This window comes from Nothobranchius furzeri, chromosome 4, assembly GCF_043380555.1.
Source record: "Nothobranchius furzeri strain GRZ-AD chromosome 4, NfurGRZ-RIMD1, whole genome shotgun sequence".
Lineage (NCBI taxonomy): Eukaryota > Metazoa > Chordata > Actinopteri > Cyprinodontiformes > Nothobranchiidae > Nothobranchius > Nothobranchius furzeri.
Genome location: NC_091744.1, coordinates 60,344,701 through 60,363,037, shown reverse-complemented (window position 1 = coordinate 60,363,037; position 18,337 = coordinate 60,344,701). Strand labels below are relative to the sequence as shown.

Here is an 18,337-nt window from a genome sequence, read left to right as displayed (position 1 = left end):
TTTGTGAAATGGTTTTTAGGTATTTTGATTAATTTAGCTAGGATCTATTGAAAACCCCATACATTTTTTGATAAAAATCTTAATAAAAAAGATCAGATTGTATGAAATGTGTTATAAACTGCTGTGTCTCATTGGTCTGGCTTTGTAACAACATTGAGAAATGGTTTTCGTGTATTTTGAGCAAAATACGTAGGAGCTATTGAAAAAATCCCTCATTTTGGATAAAAATCCTAATAAAAAAGATCAAATAGTGTGAACTGTGTTATAAACTGCTGTGTCTCATTGGTCTGGGTTAGTAACACAACTGTGAAATGGTTTTGTGTATTTTGACTAATATAGCTAAGATCTATTGAAAAAAATCTTTTTTTTTTTGGATAAAAATCCCAATGAAAAAGATCAAATAGTGTGAAATGTGTTATAAACTGCTGTGTCTCATTGGTCTGGCTCAGTAACACAACTGAGAAATGGTTTTGTGTATTTTGACTAGTTTACCTAGGAGCTATTGAAAAAAATCCCTTAGTTTTGGATGAAAATCCTAATAAAAAGATCAGATTGTATGACATGTGTTTTAAACTGCTGTGTCTCATTAGTCTGGCTTAGTAACACATTTGTGAAATGGTTTTTGGGTATTTTGATTAATTTAGCTAGGATCTATTGAAAACCCCATACATTTTTTGATAAAAATCTTAATAAAAAAGATCAGATTGTATGAAATGTGTTATAATCTGCTGTGTCTCATTAGTCTGGCTTAGTAATGCAATTGTGAAATGTTTTTGTGCATTTAGACTAATTTACCTAGGATCTATTGAAAAAAATCACTTAATTTTGGATAAAAATCCTAATAAAAAGATCAGATTGTATGAAATGTGTTATAAACTGCAGTGTCTCATTAGTCTGGCTTAGTAACACATTTGTGAAATGGTTTTTGGGTATTTTGACTAATTTAGCTAGGATCTATTGAAAACCCCATACATTTTTTGATAAAAATCTTAATAAAAAAGATCAGATTGTATGAAATGTGTTATAAACTGCTGTGTCTCATTGGTCTGGCTTTGTAACAACATTGAGAAATGGTTTTCGTGTATTTTGAGCAAAATACGTAGGAGCTATTGAAAAAATCCCTCATTTTGGATAAAAATCCTAATAAAAAAGATCAAATAGTGTGAACTGTGTTATAAACTGCTGTGTCTCATTGGTCTGGTTTAGTAACACAACTGTGAAATGGTTTTGTGTATTTTGACTAATATAGCTAAGATCTATTGAAAAAAATCTTTTTTTTGGATAAAAATCCCAATGAAAAAGATCAAATAGTGTGAAATGTGTTATAAACTGCTGTGTCTCGTCATTGGTCTGGCTCAGTAACACAACTGAGAAATGGTTTTGTGTATTTTGACTAGTTTACCTAGGAGCTATTGAAAAAAAATCCCTTAGGTTTGGATGAAAATCCTAATAAAAAGATCAGATTGTATGACGTGTTTTAAACTGCTGTGTCTCATTAGTCTGGCTTAGTAACACAATTGAGAAATGGTTTTGTGTATTTTGACCAATTTACCTAGGGGCTATTGAAAAAATCCCTTAATTTTGGATGAAAATCCTAATAAAAAAGATCAGATTGTGTGAAATGCGTTATAACTGTTGTGTCTTGTAAATGTAGTTTAGTAACACAAGTCAGAAGTAACTTTGAGTCATTCAGGAAATTATTCCGGAAGCTTTTTATTTTTTTATACTCTTTTACAGAGGACTACAAATTTGTTGATATTCCCTAAGCGAACCACAGTTCCCCATTAGCGAGTCCTCGGAACTCTGGTTAGCGCAGTCTGTGCCGCAGTGGGCGGCATGAAGACTTATCGCTGACCGTGTAGGTGTAAACCAATGTCATGTCGAATAACCAACGTCCAACTTGATGCTAACTTCACCGAGGTTCTCAGAGGTAGTGCTTAGCCACATGGCAGCTGTGTAGCCCCTGTTAAAATGTTTCCTTAGTAAATAACATGCGAAGCACAAAATGCGATGCTATCTACACGCATTTCTCCTGTGCGTGGTCTTCACCTTCCTCACGTTCCTGTACGTGTTCAGTCAGCTAGCCTCCACCTTGGAGGACAGGGAGCAACGGAGGGTAAGAGATGATGCCATACCCGACAGTAGCCACCACTTTAGCAGGAAAACCCCTGGGCTTTCGGGCCTCCGAGACCGAGAAGGTGGACCAGACAGGTACCGTGATAAGCTGTGCTACTTCTTTTTTCCCGAGCTAATGAATATGTTATCATTAACTCTTAGCTTAGTTTTCTAAAAGTCGCTTTAGCTACACACAAGTAGGAAACCCCACGAATAGTTTACCTATCAGGTAAACTTGTGATGTTTTATGGCATTTTTATTTTACGCTTTTTACAAGTCATTTGTCAAAGATTGCGCGTTATTTTGTCTTTTAACCTCAGTTTGCTAGTAATGTAGTTGTTAAGCTAAGTAACACCGCTAACTCATTAACACCAACTTAAAGCTGGATTTCCAGCTCAGCCATCTGCTCCATCACCTGTTTTAGACAAATCAGTTCAGCTCTGAATAAAAACTGTCAAAGAGGTGAATCAAAGATCCAAAAGGTCCTGTTTTTGTCCTGTCAGGTGTAAGTCACTGTCCGTTTCTTACTGGAAACCATATTATTGGAGACTGCCTGCTGATGTTTGTGGAGTGAACTGCTTATTGGAATCATCTCTCAGGTATGATTTATTTTGTGAACTTGTATGAATGATAGCAAAGGTAACAGGTCCTTTGTAGCTGTGTCAGTGTTCCTGGGTTCTCTTGGTTTAATGAAAACAAACGAAATTTTCTCCAAAAACACAAAAAAGAATGTCCGTATCATTGTACACACAGGGTCTGCCAAATGATTAACATTCATATTATGTGACACAGCAATATCTTATCACCCCACACTGAGGATCTGCCCTTTCACTTACATTGTGATGAGATTAGCATTAATAAAGCCATAACACCTCTCCACTCATGTCAGTGATGAGCATGAGCTTATTTTTCTGTTTTGAGCTTTATGTAAATACCAAAACAATGCACCATTCTACTGTAATTAGTGTCCCATTCATGTTGCCGTCAATTAGCCCAGGTATGTTATAGCTAGCAAAGATCAGAATTGTTTGTTACAAAATGAATAAATAAGATTGAGTTGTTTTTTGTTCTCTTTACTGTTAAACATGTTATTCTTTCACTGAATGCAAATTTAGTGATTACTTGTTTTGCTAATTATGATTCTGATTAGAGGCTTTGCAAACTTTGTAATGTAGAAAGGAAAAGACAATTTACCAGTAAAATAAATTAAGGAAACGTGATAAAGTGAATTTAACATTTGAATCATTTGTAAAGTAGCAACAAGTAGCCGAGACTATTGCTATCACAATGCTTGATATATTTACTATACAGTGATCCCTTGCTACTTCGCGGTTCGTTTATCGCGGATTCACGACTTCGCGGATTTTTTCTTTGGAGCCTTATTCAAGGGAAATTCGCCGATTTGCGGTATTTTTCACCGATTCGCGGTATTTTTCACCGATTCACGGTATTTTTCACCGATTCACGGTATTTTTCACCGATTCACGGTATTTTTCTATGCGAAATATCAAGAAATTCCTGTTTTTTTCATCAATTTCATCATAAAATGCACTTTTTGTAATAAAACTATAAAAAAACCAAGTAAACATTTTTTTTCTTGAGTTAGCACTGAATACTGAATACGTACCTGTTAAATAAATACTGTAAATATGGTGTCCCTACTTCGCAGATTTTCACCTATCGCGGCCAGGTCTGGAACGCATCTACCGCGATAAACGAGGGATCACTGTATGTTTGTTGTAAAAGTTAAAGCAAAAATTGCTCACTTATTTATTTAACTTTGTCTCGTCCTTTAGTGAGAGGACAGCCTCTGTTGTCAAAGGTCATGAGAGAAGTCACCTGGCTGTGGTGGCCTGCGGGCCCAGGCTGGAGGAGACTCTCACCATGTTGAAGTCCGCTTTACTCTTCAGCAAAAAGCCTCTGCACTTCTACGTCTTTGCTGAGGATGAGCTTCATGACAGCTTCAGAAGTGCAGTGAGTGTCCTTCCCAGCCCAGAAATGCAACAAGAAATTACCGTAAATCCTCTAATACAGGCCGGTATTCAATTAAAGGCCGGGTCTCCAATTTTGGCCGGTGTCGGAGTCAGCAGAGGTAAATAATGGCCGGTCTCTTATTGTGGCCGGATGGAATGTGGTAACAAGCAAGTACAAGCGTCCCAGCGGCAAGGTTAAAGTCCACAAATCTACCAGCAGGTGGCAGTAGGGGTTCACGCAGACCTTTATTAGGCTTTTTCTTCAACGCTTTGTAACGCTACAGACACGATCCTCTATCACGCTCCTACCACACAGAGTCACGGTGTCAGTTAACCATGCTAATTCAACCTGCTCCACAGAACACACATCAACTTCCCTGTGGCTTACATAACACTCACACAACACGCAAATCAGCACATAGGAACTAGCAGAACGATAGGAAACACATATAACACAATACCCAGAATGCACCTGGCTTACAACCCCAGCCAGGTCATTACACTATCAAGTTCAAAGAGAACATGCTGATTATGCTGCAGAACACTCTGGAGAGCAGTAGTAGGGGGTGTATGAACTACAGTAATCCCTCGTTTATCGCGGTAGATGCGTTCCAGACCTGGCCGCGATAGGTGAAAATCCGCGAAGTAGGGACTCCCAGCATGCCCCTCGCGGGGATTCCCTCCACGTCGCACCTACGTCACAAACCGCGGCTATAAACGGAAGTCGCCTTTCCAGCTCACCACTCAGTCATCGTTTCTTCAGATTCATGATCAGAGTTTCCAACCTACCGATCAATCCAACGAACTATCAGCTCATAGTAAGTTATCTTACTTACTTCTGGAAAGCCCGGCATTTCCGTGTCACTTCGTTGACGCTCGAACGCTCGGGGGTTTCCTAGAGCAGCCGGCGTTTCACCGACGCTATCACTTCCGCGTCTGTGAAACCACGCTCCCTATTGAATTATCGTATGATCACATTCTCTGTGATCAGCAACGCGCTGTGCCAGACCGTGGGTACTGACACGCGATCGTTCATGTCGGTTCATTTCCTTTAATGTTTTCTGTCTTTTATTTGCGCCTGATGTGTATCGCTGCATGCTGTGGAGCGGGGCGCTGCGGGCATCACCTTGTCCTCCGACGCACTGATCACTGATACAGCCGCCAAACAGCGAGCGCTCCGCTGTTTTTGCGGTCGGTAGATATTTTAGAACTGCAGTTCAAAGGTAACTCATAAGGTGAATATATATGAACCCAGGCAGCAGTTTTTCTTTAGGATTGAGAGGAGATGCAGGAAGATAATAAACAGACAGGACAGAAAACTAGTCAAATAAAAACAAGTTAGTTTTTGTACCTGCTGGTTGCAACAAACAGACACCATTGAAGGTCATCAGAAGTGAGGAACAGAAAATGAAATAATTATTTTAATGTTTAGAGCAGCAGGAACTCTGAGAGGCTGCAGGCGCATCAGTGAGTTTGCGGCCGCTGCGCAGGGGGAGGGGGGAGAGGGCTGAAGCAGAAACTACCGTTGTTAAAAGAAATGTGTTTAACTTTGAAAATGTGGGCGCAATTTTAATTGTCAAAAACTCCAGCGAACCATTACTTCATTTTGCTCAAATAGAAATAGAGGCCTGCCTCTAATACTGGCCCTCCTTCCAATAAAGGCCTGGAGCTTGATGAGCTTGAGTCAAATACAGGCCCGGGCCTGTATTAGAGGATTTACGGTAATCTTGCTTCTTGAAAATGAGTTCAATGTTTCATGCTACAGATCAGTAAAGGATGTTGCCACACCCTGCTCGCCAATACTGCTCCTGCTCAAACTACGCCTTCATTTGTTTTATATAAGTAACAGATATTGACAGCGTCAGCTCCGATCTGCTCACATGATCAGAAGACGAGCTTGTTCGTGTGATTTTTTTTTTAAAGAATCCGGTGGAAAAGATCCGACAAAACGTTTTAAATGATTACTGAGACAGATTTTCAAACGTAGTGACAATGACTTGGTTTTACTATTTACAAGTTTGTCCACGTCAAAATGAACCGTTTCATAAACAGCATAAAAACAGTAATGTCCTGATTTACGGAAGACGGCGAATTCCCTAACCATAACCTGTAGCTGTTAGCTAACAGGCTAACACAGAGCTAGCATGTTGCCTCAGGAGAATGAAAATGTCAGCAGTTTGGACAAATTGTCAGCCAATCATTACAGCTGCACACTGTTTAGATAATTAGAAGCATGAGCGACGAGGCAATTTTTAGGTATATCAGTACTTAACAGTGTACTTCCAGGACGAGTGATGTTCTTTTTTGGTAAATAAACTGATTAAGTGACATAAATACAAAAAGAAAGAAATACATAACAATAAAGGAACAGCTTAGATGAGAATATCACTGTTATCACATTATTTAATGCATTGCTGAAGTTTCGCATCAGGACTCAAAATCAAATGACTGATTGGAAGCGAAACAATGTGATGGGGAACATCTCTAATTGGCAGTATCACAAAGGCAAAGCATTGTGGGATCTTGTTTTTTTTTTTATAAACCGCAGTTAAGTTGTTCCATTGCAGCTGGAGATAAAGTAAAGAAATAATTTTCAACAGTATCTGAGAAAAGTTAACTGGCTTTTGACACACATGCGCTTACAGATCATTTAAACATAAAAGCAAAAAGACCCAGCGGATGCTTCTTCTACCTGCCCTGATAACGATAATCAGTCAGACCTGGGAGCTTATGTGGACCGCTACATATTCCTACCTGTGCTACAGGTCACACAAGCCCCCCCGTGATGTGAAGCCACTCCCAACGTGGGACATGCATTGACTAAAGGGCAAAGTGTCAAGTGTAAGAGCGTTAAGCTGCTTGCATAGGTTACTGACATAAAACTAAAAGAATCCCATAAGTTGGTCTAATCAGTCAACCTCTAGTTACACAAAGTCTGCTGCAGTTTTGATAACATTTCTGCTCCACATCACGTCATGTTTTAGCAAATGTTGCCTAAATCAGCAAAGAAAGCAGAAGACATGTCTGTAAAACAGTCGTTAATCATGCAGATCATTTGTGGGCGACGGTGGCACAGGAGTTAAGTGCTCGCCCCGTAATCGGAAGGTTGCAGGTTCGAGCCCCGCTCAGTCGATCGCTGTCGTTGTGTCCTTGGGCAAGACACTTAACCCACGTTGCCTGCTGGTGGTGGTCGGAGGGACCGGTGGCGCCAGTGCTCAGCAGCCTCGCCTCTGTCAGTGTGCCCCAGGGCAGCTGTGGCTACATTGTAGCTCATCCCCATCAGTGTGTGAATGTGTGAATGAAGGGTGAATGACTGGTTGTGTTGTAAAGCGCCTTGGGGGGTTCCAGGACTAGAAGGCGCTATATCAAATACAGGCCATTTACCATTTGGTTCTTCAGTTTCTTTTATTTTAACATCATATTTGCAAATACAGGGACTGAAAACTAAAATGATTAACATTGTAAATGCAGGTTAAGGAAAGGTTATTCTGCATGTGTGTCTTCTTTTCAAGTTGGAGGTGTGGCTAAAGACGTTCCGACTCAAGTTCACCTTCGCCATCTATCCAATCACGTTTCCTAAGGAGAATGCTGTGGAGTGGAAAAGACTCTTTAAACCTTGTGCCTCCCAGCGGCTCTTCCTCCCAGTAGGTCCCAACTCATTCACTCCTTTCCACCTGCATCAGTTTAAACAGAAAAAAGTATGTTTTTCTTCTCTTGTTCCAGCTCATCCTAAAGGAAGTGGACTCTTTGCTCTATGTGGACACAGACATTATCTTTTTGCAGCCAGTTGAGGACATCTGGGCGCTGCTGTTTCAGTTTAACTCCAGCCACTTGGCTGCCATGGCGCCGGAGCATGAGGAGCCCCGGATTGGCTGGTACAACCGTTTTGCACGTCACCCTTACCACGGCAATACGGGCATCAACTCTGGCGTCATGCTCATGAACCTGACACGCTTCAGGGAAAAATTCTTCAAGGTGAAAGTCCTTTTCAAAACCGTCGTCTGTGTCGAACACCTGAGGGGTTTGGCACCTTGGAGTCCATGTTCTTATGGCTCTTTCATATTTTTCTTTTCTGTTCTTAAACAGAAATTATGTACTTGTGGCTTTAAACCCAACACAGTTCAGCATTGAGAGTTGAAATGTTATTAATTTCACATATTGCATTCAGGTAATCGGTAACACAGCCAGTGAAATGGGGAAACGGATAAAAAACACTTTAATAAAATGGATCTGCGCTCCTGCACTAAAACATTTAGCCAGTAGAGGTCAGTCTTGTAATTCATTTTTTAGATTTCCTCTTGTGAGCTCAGATATTTAACAGCTTCATTAGAAGTGATGAAAGATGTTGACTGAAAGATCTGTCCTCTAGTTTCTCAGATCAATGCTGTTTTGATGTAAAAACTAGAAATACACCACTGTTGCTTTGTTTCCTCCCTCCAGAATGACATGGCGGCCGTGCCGTTGAAATGGGAGGAAATTCTGATGCCTCTTCTCCAAAAGTACAAACTCAACATCACCTGGGGTGACCAGGATCTTCTTAATATCATATTTCACCATAATCCAGGTGAGGTGGCATTTCTGTTTAGCTACATTTCATTCAAAATGTGTTAATATTAACACAAACATGGCTTTCTCAGAGATTTCCTACTTTTTGGGACATTTATAATTCATTTCAGATTGTAGTGGATTCATATGGAACAATTGATGTTGTTAATAATTCTTGTGTTTTTGTTGCTCTGTTACAGAAAGCCTTTATGTGTTCTCCTGCCAGTGGAACTACCGTCCAGACCATTGCATCTATGGCAGCAATTGTCAGCAGGCTGAACAAGAAGGTGTCTTTATTCTCCATGGTAACAGAGGAGTTTATCACAATGATAAGCAGCCTGCTTTTCGAGCTGTCTACGAGGCCATCAAAGAGGTGGGCAGATACCAGTGAAAATAACAAGCCTTTGATGACGTGTAATGGGTTGTCTGCATATGAGTTCAGTACGATAATCTCAGGTCTAGTCCACACGTAGCCGGGTTTTTTTTTAAACGAATATCCGCCCCTCCAAAAACTTGCATCCTCACCACCTCGTTTTAAAAAAAACTCTGTCCACACGTACCCGGATAAATACGTTGTTAAGGACATGCCAGACCTGTAGGCGGCAGTACTTCCCCCCGTTCTTAACCTCGTCCTTCGTCTGTGGTCTTCCGCAAGGAGCAGCAATTCCGCTTGGAAAAACAAACAAGCAAAAAGCGCTTGGACAATTGATAAAGCGAGCGCAGCTCTGAGGGCATCCATGCTGTCGGCTAGTGTAAACACAGGTCGCACACGTGATGTCAGCATTTTTTTGTCGCGGAAAGTGACGTTGCGGACCTTAAAACTCCGGTTTTGTCCGTCCACACGCAGACACCCAAAACGGAGAAAACGCAGATCTTCACTTTGGCCGGAGTTTTTAAAAAGATCCGTTTTCGTGTGAAAAATCTCCGTTTTCGTGTGGATGACAGGCCAAAACGTAGAAAAATATCTACGTTTTGGCAGATCCCCGGCTACGTGTGGACAGGGCCTAAACCTTTTGGATGGAAGAATTCCTAAACAGCTGAAGGGAAAGGATCTAGGGATGTCCCGATGCAACTTTTTCACTTCCATACGATACAGATGTTGCAGCCTTCAGTGTTGACCGATATCAATCTGATACGATATCAGCGTAAATCATACATACTTTTATCTATTTCATAGTGGGGATTGTATGAAAGGCTTGATCAAGTGATATTACTCAGTCAGAGAACAAGAGCCAATAACAGTAAGAATGAAAAAAGACACATTTTTTTAAACCATTGCTTGCAAAAATGTGAACCTTAACGGACTGCTTATATAGAAGATTTTTAATGAATTTGATGCAGTGAATACGAATTACTTCTGATGTCGATATTGGAATGGGAAATTCCTAAAAGGATCAGGTGGCTTTTGCTTCTTGGCTTCCTTCTTGACTAGAATAGACGATTTAGAGAACTATTAATCGGCCATTTTCTTATTGATGGGTACTCCAAAGCTGCTCTTTTGTCACAGGAGCAGTCGCCCACCAATGCATAGTTAATAACCTGCAAACAGCACCACCAGATCCCCACTGTGTACTCCAAACCCTACCCATGTACTTGGATTGACTATGCTGTTTTCCTCCATCAACATCAACCCTGTCTTCTGGGCTCTTTGTTGCTTGAAGGAGGAAAGAAGAAAAGCTCGTGGGCTGGATAGGTGGTGTCCACCTTTATGCTTTCTCATCTGCTGCTATTTGAGCAGATCTGTCCGCTCTTTGCAGCTTAAAATGTTAGCTTCTGCGTAGCCAGGAACATGTGTTTTGGAGCCCTCAGTCATCCAGAGCAGCTGTTCTGTGGTAAGATGGGTTACACTTTTCTCCTTTTGGAGAACACGAGAGCTTGGTCTGGGCTGATTGTTTCAGAGCAGCTCACTTCTGTGCAACAAAATGCAGAGGAGATAAGATGAGGTAGAAAACAAACTGACTAGTTATCAGCTCAAGTTGATGAAGACGAGGACTCTCTGCTGACTCGTCCAGTCCTATTGGTCTTGAATGTTTCTTTTTTTTTTTTTGACTCGTTGGGAACAAGAAGCTGTTTCCAAGTCATGTTGTTCAAAGATGTCCCATTTTTTGTTGTTGATGTTTTTAATGTTCTTAATCCCATATTAGGATTAAGTTAAGGGCATTCATTCAAACATTCTCTTTAGCTCTTTTGACCTAGACAAAATGATTTCCATTGCACGGACCTTATTGAGAGGAGACTCTTTTAAAAGCACACTTAGTAGCTGTTGTTGGCACCCACTTGACAGCGCTAATTTAAACTTAATGAGCTTAAATGTTCAGTACATTTGCATCAGCAAATCGGCCTGAGAGGACTCTGCATCCATTTTTCTAGTGGCTCCTGTTCTGTCTGCTCTTTTAGGATTTTAACCCACTGGTCAACATGTAGGCAGCAATATTGTGGGGAGCAGGACAAGCATCATTAGGTGGTCTCCATCCATTACCAGCACAGGCCTTAGTTTGGTCGCTATCAGTGCAGCCAATGTTAGCTATTAAGTAAACGAGCAGGCTTCATTATGGGGCACTCGGTCCTCCTAGTTCCATCAGTCTCTCAGACAGCACAGATGCACACACTGTTCATTAGGACCGCCTGGTTTTAGCACAGAAAGCAGTACTATTGATGGTCTTGTTGTCTTTGTTGTAAAACGATCTTCTAAAATAGCATTTTCCAGCTCACCTTCTTCTTTTCCTCTGGTACCTCCTTATTTTGTTTGCACTCATCCCTCCAATGACGGCATCCTGAAGCCTAGAGCAGGCTTTTCTGGAAGAAACTCAGATTTTTTTTTCCATCTCGCAGAGAGCTCCTCCTGAGTCGGCCCAGCTCCCAAAGGCAGGCTCAGCCAGCCAGCAGAGGAGCTCGTAATAAAGGCCACTACCATTACCCGGCCAAGCCCACTGAAGAGTTGTAAAATTTTTAGTGCCTATGCTAGTTTGAGACATCATGATGGCCGTGTGGACATCACAAAAGCCACATCCACACAAAAATCGATAGGAGACGGTTAATGGCACTAGTGCATAGTGCCGTGTAGGAACGATAATAAAAACTGTACTTTGGTAACGTGGTGCTTTTCCAAATTAAAATAAACAATTTCTTTTATTCACTAAAATTAAAAACTATACTGACAAATGCACATTTTTATATTTATCTTCTAACTTTCTAGAAAACTAAAAGTTTGTACTTTGCTCTTAAAAACAAAAACGACACACAGAGGAAGCTAACAGGAAACGCTGCAGCTGTGTTGTTCTCCAGCATTTTCACGCTTTACTAAGCACTTGTGATGGATATTCATCATCCAACACACTCTGAAGTGAGATTATTAGTCAAATGGAAAGTGGTATTGTTTGAACCCGACAGCAACCTAATTCAGATGATGTGAATACAGTTTTATTGTCCTTCTGCTGACAATACAGAGAGTAACCATGTGAAAACAGTTTCTGTATTAATTTGCTGAATATGACTCATGTTTTGGCATTGATCATAAACAAAAAGTGGATGTAGCCATCTGAATTCCTGCCTATTGTTGTGTGAGCTAGCTTTTTAGAAGCCATAACTGACTAGTTGGGCAAAGCATGAATGTAGACTCATTTCATACATAAATTAACCCTTAACTCACAATGGTGGTTGGTATACTAGCATAGGTTAAAGAAGCTGTTGTGTTAATATTATCAAATTATCAATGCATTTAATGCATATAATTTGTCTGCATTTCTTGACTCATTGCATTAGTAAAAAGTCTGAGGCAATGTTTAAAAATTGGTTTTCTGCATCAGCAGCTTAATCTTCATGAAATGCAGTTCAAGGCTGCACAGGATTACTCTTAAGGACTACATTTTGAGCACCTCTGGTGTACACAATAACTTTCAAGGGGTCTAGCATAAGCGAGCATGTGGCGACAGTAAAGAGAAAAACTCTTTAATAGGAAGAAAGTATTATTTGCATAATGCTTATGGCACTGTTAACCTTTTATATTAAAGGAGGAATATAGAACATTTTAATGAAAAGCTATATTTAAAAAAATAATGCCACCTCGGGGAGTTTAGGGGTGTGCAGAATGAACAGTTTTTCCTTCAAAAGCTATAAAAATAAATAAAAATCTAATTTTAATTTTGTCGGGTACGACACTGGGTTTAGAGCCTGGCCTGCCAGACTCGTCCTCTGTTTAATAGAAAGCCTATGTCTACTTCCGCACCATGGGTCCCCGGAAGAATGAAAAAAATGAATGCAAGTCAACGGGGCTAAAAGAGCCATTTTCTAATCCACTTAGCCTTACACCCTGGATCGCACATAAGTTGTACTGCGCTTTAAATGAAAAGTAATGATGGGTATTTCAACCACGCCAGTCACATACTTTGAGATCTGTCAGCTTGTAAAAGTTCGTAATTAGCATGATTACACACTAAAAATCAGCACGTCGCTAATGTGACATCACCACATAATCTCCTCTCCCCAAATATAGCTGCTACTTACCACATGACCAGATTTATGGTGGCTCTTTCCTTCTGTGGGAAGTTCGCTGAACTTACAAACCTTTTCCCTCAGTTTTCTCCGTGCCTGGTTCAATGACGTCACTTTCGTGAAGCTAATTTGTAGTCCTGGACTTATTTTCACACAAAACCTAAAATAGCGTTTCTCCCTGTTCAAAAATAAGCACGTTCTTAGTATCAAAATGTGTCTTTAAAATTCTTGGACATCATATGTGAAATCCATGGAACAAAACAAGCGGAATTAGAAACTAGCGTTTTAAGCCCCGTTGACTTTGCATTCATTTTTTCGTTCTTCTGGGAACCCATGGTGCGGAAGTAGATGGGCATGACTTAGGCTCCCTGTTCTGCACAGAGAAAGAGTCTGGTTACTCACAGGCAGAGAGGCACATGAGGGGAGGGACTAGGCAGCTAAAAAAAACGAATCAGAAAAAAGACGGAAATGCCGGCTGCAACGCTGTAGTTTTTTTAGCTGTTGGCAAAAATGGCGTCTGGCAACGGCGCAACCATCTTTTAAAAAAAATTTTTTTGAAGAAAGGCATTTAGCACTTCTACTTGTTGTGGTTTTAAATATGTGTCCAAGTCATTTAGATCAGAATAAAGTGCCACAGCGAACTCCGCTTCAGTCGCCATGTTTATGACAAACTCAGATTGTGTAAAATGGCAGACTTGATAAGTCAAGCAGCTGATTCTGAGCCCAGAAAATGTTCTAACAATAAATACTGTTGTAAAATAAACACATTAGTAGAAATTAGTTCTTTCCCTGTACAATTTGAAACTGGACATGATCCTGGCTGGTCACTGAACGTGTCAGCAGTGAATCAAGTCCCCGATGGCTGGAAAATGTTTTCAGTTGCAGCTACAACCTCTAAACACTAGGTGTCGCCAGGGTGTCTGTGTTCCATATTCAACCCTTAAATATAAATTACCAGCTCAATGGCCTAGATGCATGTCTTTCCTAAAACTGGGAGATGGTGAGTTCAAATCCATGGTCGGGTCATACCAACGACTTTAAAAATGGGACTGGATGCCTGCCTGCTTGACATTCAGCATTAAGCGGTTCAATAGCGGGGTTAAACCACCAAATGGTTCCTGAGCGCGGCTGTGTCTGCAGCTCATCGCTCCCCCAGGTGGTGGGTCAAATGCGGAGAACGAATTTCTCACACCAGTGTAGGGCTGGGCGATTTTGCCAAGAAGAAAAATCTTTCATTTTTAAAAGGAAATTTCGAGTTTCTATTAGATTTTCGGGTTTTTTTTTTCAGTGCACTTAAAAAAATTACTGCAGACATCAGATATTGTCAAAAGTGCTACTTTATTGCTGTGATTGTCTTCAAGACTTAAAATGCGTAGACGAATCTCAAAATAAAAAGTAAATGAGATTCTGTGTTGTATTGTCCAGGTGAGGCAGCACTACATCGGCGAAATACTTGCAACTGGGGACAAAGTACTTAGCATCTAATACTTTTAGCATGTGCTTAAAGCGTCATTGGTCGACAGAGTAAATTGGCAGCATGTCTGTGGCAAAATAAAACGTGATCGCCTCTGTAATCGCTTTCCATCGCGCTCTGTTCTTATCGTAAGGCACACAGTTTGTGAAGCTTTCGAGAAGTGTAGTTTGCATTTTAGCAGGTGTGCTAGAGGTGCCGTTTTGGCTACGGAGCTGGCTGCACTTCTCCCATTCTTCGGGATGTTTATTCCTCAGGTGCTGGAATAGATTTGCTGTACTGCTGCTTCCAGTAGCAAAAGCCTTTAAACGAATTTAGCAGCAAGGCTTTGTCTGTTTTTCGTCTGCTGCATCAAAACCAAACCAGTTCCAAACGATTGAATTTACCGTGCCTTTCTTTGGAAACAGTTCTCTGCTACACACTGCCATTTTGTTTTGACTGTGTTGCGCGGGGGAGGGGGCTGGCTTGTATCGCACTACGGTAACCCACAAGGACAAAACGCGAAAAAATCCGTTAAAACTAATGTGGCAAAAAACTTGAGTTTGCAAAATAAAAATCTTTTTGAGCTACAAAATCGATGAATCGATTACATCGATTTTTTTGCCCAGCCCTGGACTTGAAATGAACTTAAATATAGGATTATTATATGAGAAATTCTTGGAAAATGAAAATATACAGGTGCTGGCCAGTAAATTAGAATATCATCAAAAGGTTGAAAATATTTCAGTAATTCCATTCAAAACGTGAAACTTGTACATTATATTCATGCAATGCACACAGACCAATGTATTTCCAATGTTCATTACATTTAAATTTGATATTCATAAGTGACAACTAATGAAAACTCCAAATTTGGTATCTCAAAAAATTAGAATATTCTGAAAAGGCTGAATATAGAAGACACCTGCTGCCACTCTTATCAGCTGATTTACTCAAAACACCTGCAAAGGCCTTTAAAAGGTCCCTCAGTCTTGTTTTGAAGGCACCACAATCATGGGGAAGACTTCTGACTTAACAGCTGTCCAAAAGACAATCATTGACACCTTGCACAAGGAGGGCAAGACACAAAAGGTGATTGCTAAAGAAGCTGGCTGTTCGCAGAGCTCTGTGTCCAAGCACATTAACAGACAGGCGAAGGGACGGAAAAAATGTGGTAGAAAAAAGTGTACAAGCTCTAGGGATAACCGCACCCTGCAGAGAATTGTGACGACAAACCCATTCAAAAATGTGGGGGAGATCCACAAAGAGTGGACTGCAGCTGGAGTCAGCGCTTCAAGAACCACCACGAGGAGACTCATGAAAGACATGGGATTCAGGTGTCGCATTCCGTGTGTCAAGCCACTCCTGAACAAGAAACAGCGCAAGAAGCGTCTCGCCTGGGCCAAGGACAAAAAGGACTGGACTGATGCTGAGTGGTCCAAAGTTATGTTTTCTGATGAAAGCAAGTTCTGCATTTCCTTTGGAAATCAAGGACCCAGAGTCTGGAGGAAGAGCGGAGAAGCACAGAATCCACGTTGCATGAGGTCCAGTGTAAAGTTTCCACCGTCAGTGATGGTGTGGGGTGCCATGTCATCTGCCGGTGTTGGCCCACTCTGTTTCCTGAGGTCCAGGGTCAATGCAGCCGTCTACCAGGAAGTTTTAGAGCACTTCATGCTTCCTGCTGCTGACCAACTTTATGGGGATGCAGACTTCACCTTTCAACAGGACTTGGCACCTGCACACAGTGCCAAAACCACCAGCACCTGGTTCAAGGACCATGGTATCCCTGTCCTTGATTGGCCAGCAAACTCGCCTGACCTTAACCCCATAGAAAATCTATGGGGTATTGTGAAGCGGAGGATGCAATACGCTAGACCCAACAATGCAGAGGAGCTGAAGACGACTATCAGAGCAACCTGGGCTCTCATAACACCTGAGCAGTGCCACAGACTGATCGAGTCCATGCCACGCCGCATTACTGCAGTTATTGAGGCAAAAGGAGCCCCGACTAAGTATTGAGTGCTATACATGCACATTCTTTTCATGTTCATTCTTTTCAGTTGGCCAACATTAGAGAAACAAACATTTTTTCATTGGCCTTTAGAATATTCTAATTTTCTGAGATACCAGATTTGATGTTTTCATTGGTTGTCACCTATAAATATCAAAATTAAACGTAATAAACATCGGAAATACATTGGTCTGTGTGCATTGCATGAATATAATGTACAAGTTTCACGTTTTGATTGGAATTACTGAAATATTTTCAACCTTTTGATGATATTCTAATTTACTGGCCAGCACCTGTATGTCATGTTGAGAAGCGGAGGAGTAGGACCCGATGTGCAGACACCCAGAACGACACGAAGCAGGACAGGATGTAAAATAAAACATCTTTATTAAGATGACAAGTCCAACGAAAAAACAAAGCGTGGTACGAAGCCAAAAATACCAAATAGGGCAGAACCAAAGAAAAGCTAGTTGGGCATAAGCTAAAAAACCTAGAGACCTAAAGGGGGGCAAAACAACACTGACACGAAACAATGAACCAACAACCACATTGAGACGCAGACAGGGTTAAATACACTGGGGCAGGATGAGTGGGAGATAAGCTGCAGGTGCGTGGGGAGAGAAACCTAGTGAAAACAATTAACTAATCAGGGAGAGGAAAGTGAGCTGAAGAGGGGAAAATAACATGACCTAAGAATAAAAACAAAGCCTAAAGACAAGAAGAGTAAGATAAATAACTAATGATCTAAGGAGGAAGGAGAACTAAAAAAAACCGGTGAGGAAAGAAACACACTAAAAGAGACTAATTAAATGAAAAGCTGAACCTATAGAAAAACTACAGAGGGGTGACTAGGGGAGACCAACGGGAGCACAGGACCTGGGGGAATACCTGGGGGGGGGGGGGGGGGGGGGGGGGGGGGGGGGACCTGGAGGGGCTGCAGACAAGGGGACACATGAGGAACATAAGGAGACACATACGGGGATCCTAGAGGGGGATGGAGAACACAAGGAGACACATGAGGGAGGCGCAGACCATGGCAATATAGTCTTCTATTTAAATAAGCAGTTTATTTTTAAATCATCATCTTTAAAGTAGCTGCAGCCACCAGAGACCAAACCACAGAATAAAATGAAATCGGTCCTGTTCTAATTTTAACCTGATGTATGTTTTTGTTTTAGTTTCCGTTTGGTGAGAACATGGAGACCTCCCTGCTTCATCCTCTGGAGGCCTCGTTGCAGACGACCACACACACCTACTGCGGCAGAGCTGGCCACCTGTTTACCAAGAGGTTAAAACAAAGCATCAAGTCTGTTCAGCAGCAAGATAAGCTTCCATAAATGGTGCCTAATGTTTGTTGTTGACTTTGTGCTACTCCTGTGGAGACAACAAACTGGATACATGGAGGAAAAAAATCTATAGAATGTTTGTTTTTATATACAAATAATTCATAAACAGTTTTCCACTTTTTATCCTGCAGAGATTTTCGATTTGTTTGTGACAAGGAAGACACACTCCTGTCTTATTGACAATCAGCTTCTATTTACACCGTTTTTTGAGAAAAAAATCACTTTTGGATCGATTCAGGTTGAGATGAAAACATTATGGGGTATTTTTTAAAGAGCTTTAATATAATTTTGTACGCATTTCATTTTCAGGTACTCTTTAGTGCATTCTTGTTGAATAAGAAGAGGTGGCGAGGTTTTTAATGTGATCAGTGTTTGTTTTTAGTCATCTGGGATGTCTTTCTGAAGA

General features: G+C 41.0%; 1 protein-coding gene across 1 annotated transcript; it reads left to right on the top strand.

Annotated features, from left to right (window-relative positions):
- Positions 1-1,817: 1,817 nt before the first annotated feature.
- On the top strand, positions 1,818-18,081 carry LOC107388494 (glucoside xylosyltransferase 1). The gene is made up of 8 exons (XM_015964065.3): positions 1,818-2,211; positions 2,619-2,714; positions 3,912-4,089; positions 7,601-7,732; positions 7,812-8,063; positions 8,529-8,652; positions 8,834-9,006; positions 17,764-18,081. The coding sequence occupies exons 1-8, from the start codon at positions 2,006-2,008 to the stop codon at positions 17,920-17,922; spliced, it is 1,320 nt and encodes a 439-aa protein (XP_015819551.1). The 5' UTR covers positions 1,818-2,005; the 3' UTR covers positions 17,923-18,081.
- Positions 18,082-18,337: the final 256 nt, after the last annotated feature.

Coding starts and splice junctions, on each gene's coding strand:
- LOC107388494 (XM_015964065.3), top strand. CDS start 2,006: ATGCGATGCTATCTACACGCATTTCTCCTGTGCGTGGTCTTCACCTTC. Junction 2,715..3,911: donor TTATTGGAATCATCTCTCAG/GTATGATTTATT, acceptor CTCGTCCTTTAG/TGAGAGGACAGCCTCTGTTG. Junction 8,653..8,833: donor CATATTTCACCATAATCCAG/GTGAGGTGGCAT, acceptor GCTCTGTTACAG/AAAGCCTTTATGTGTTCTCC.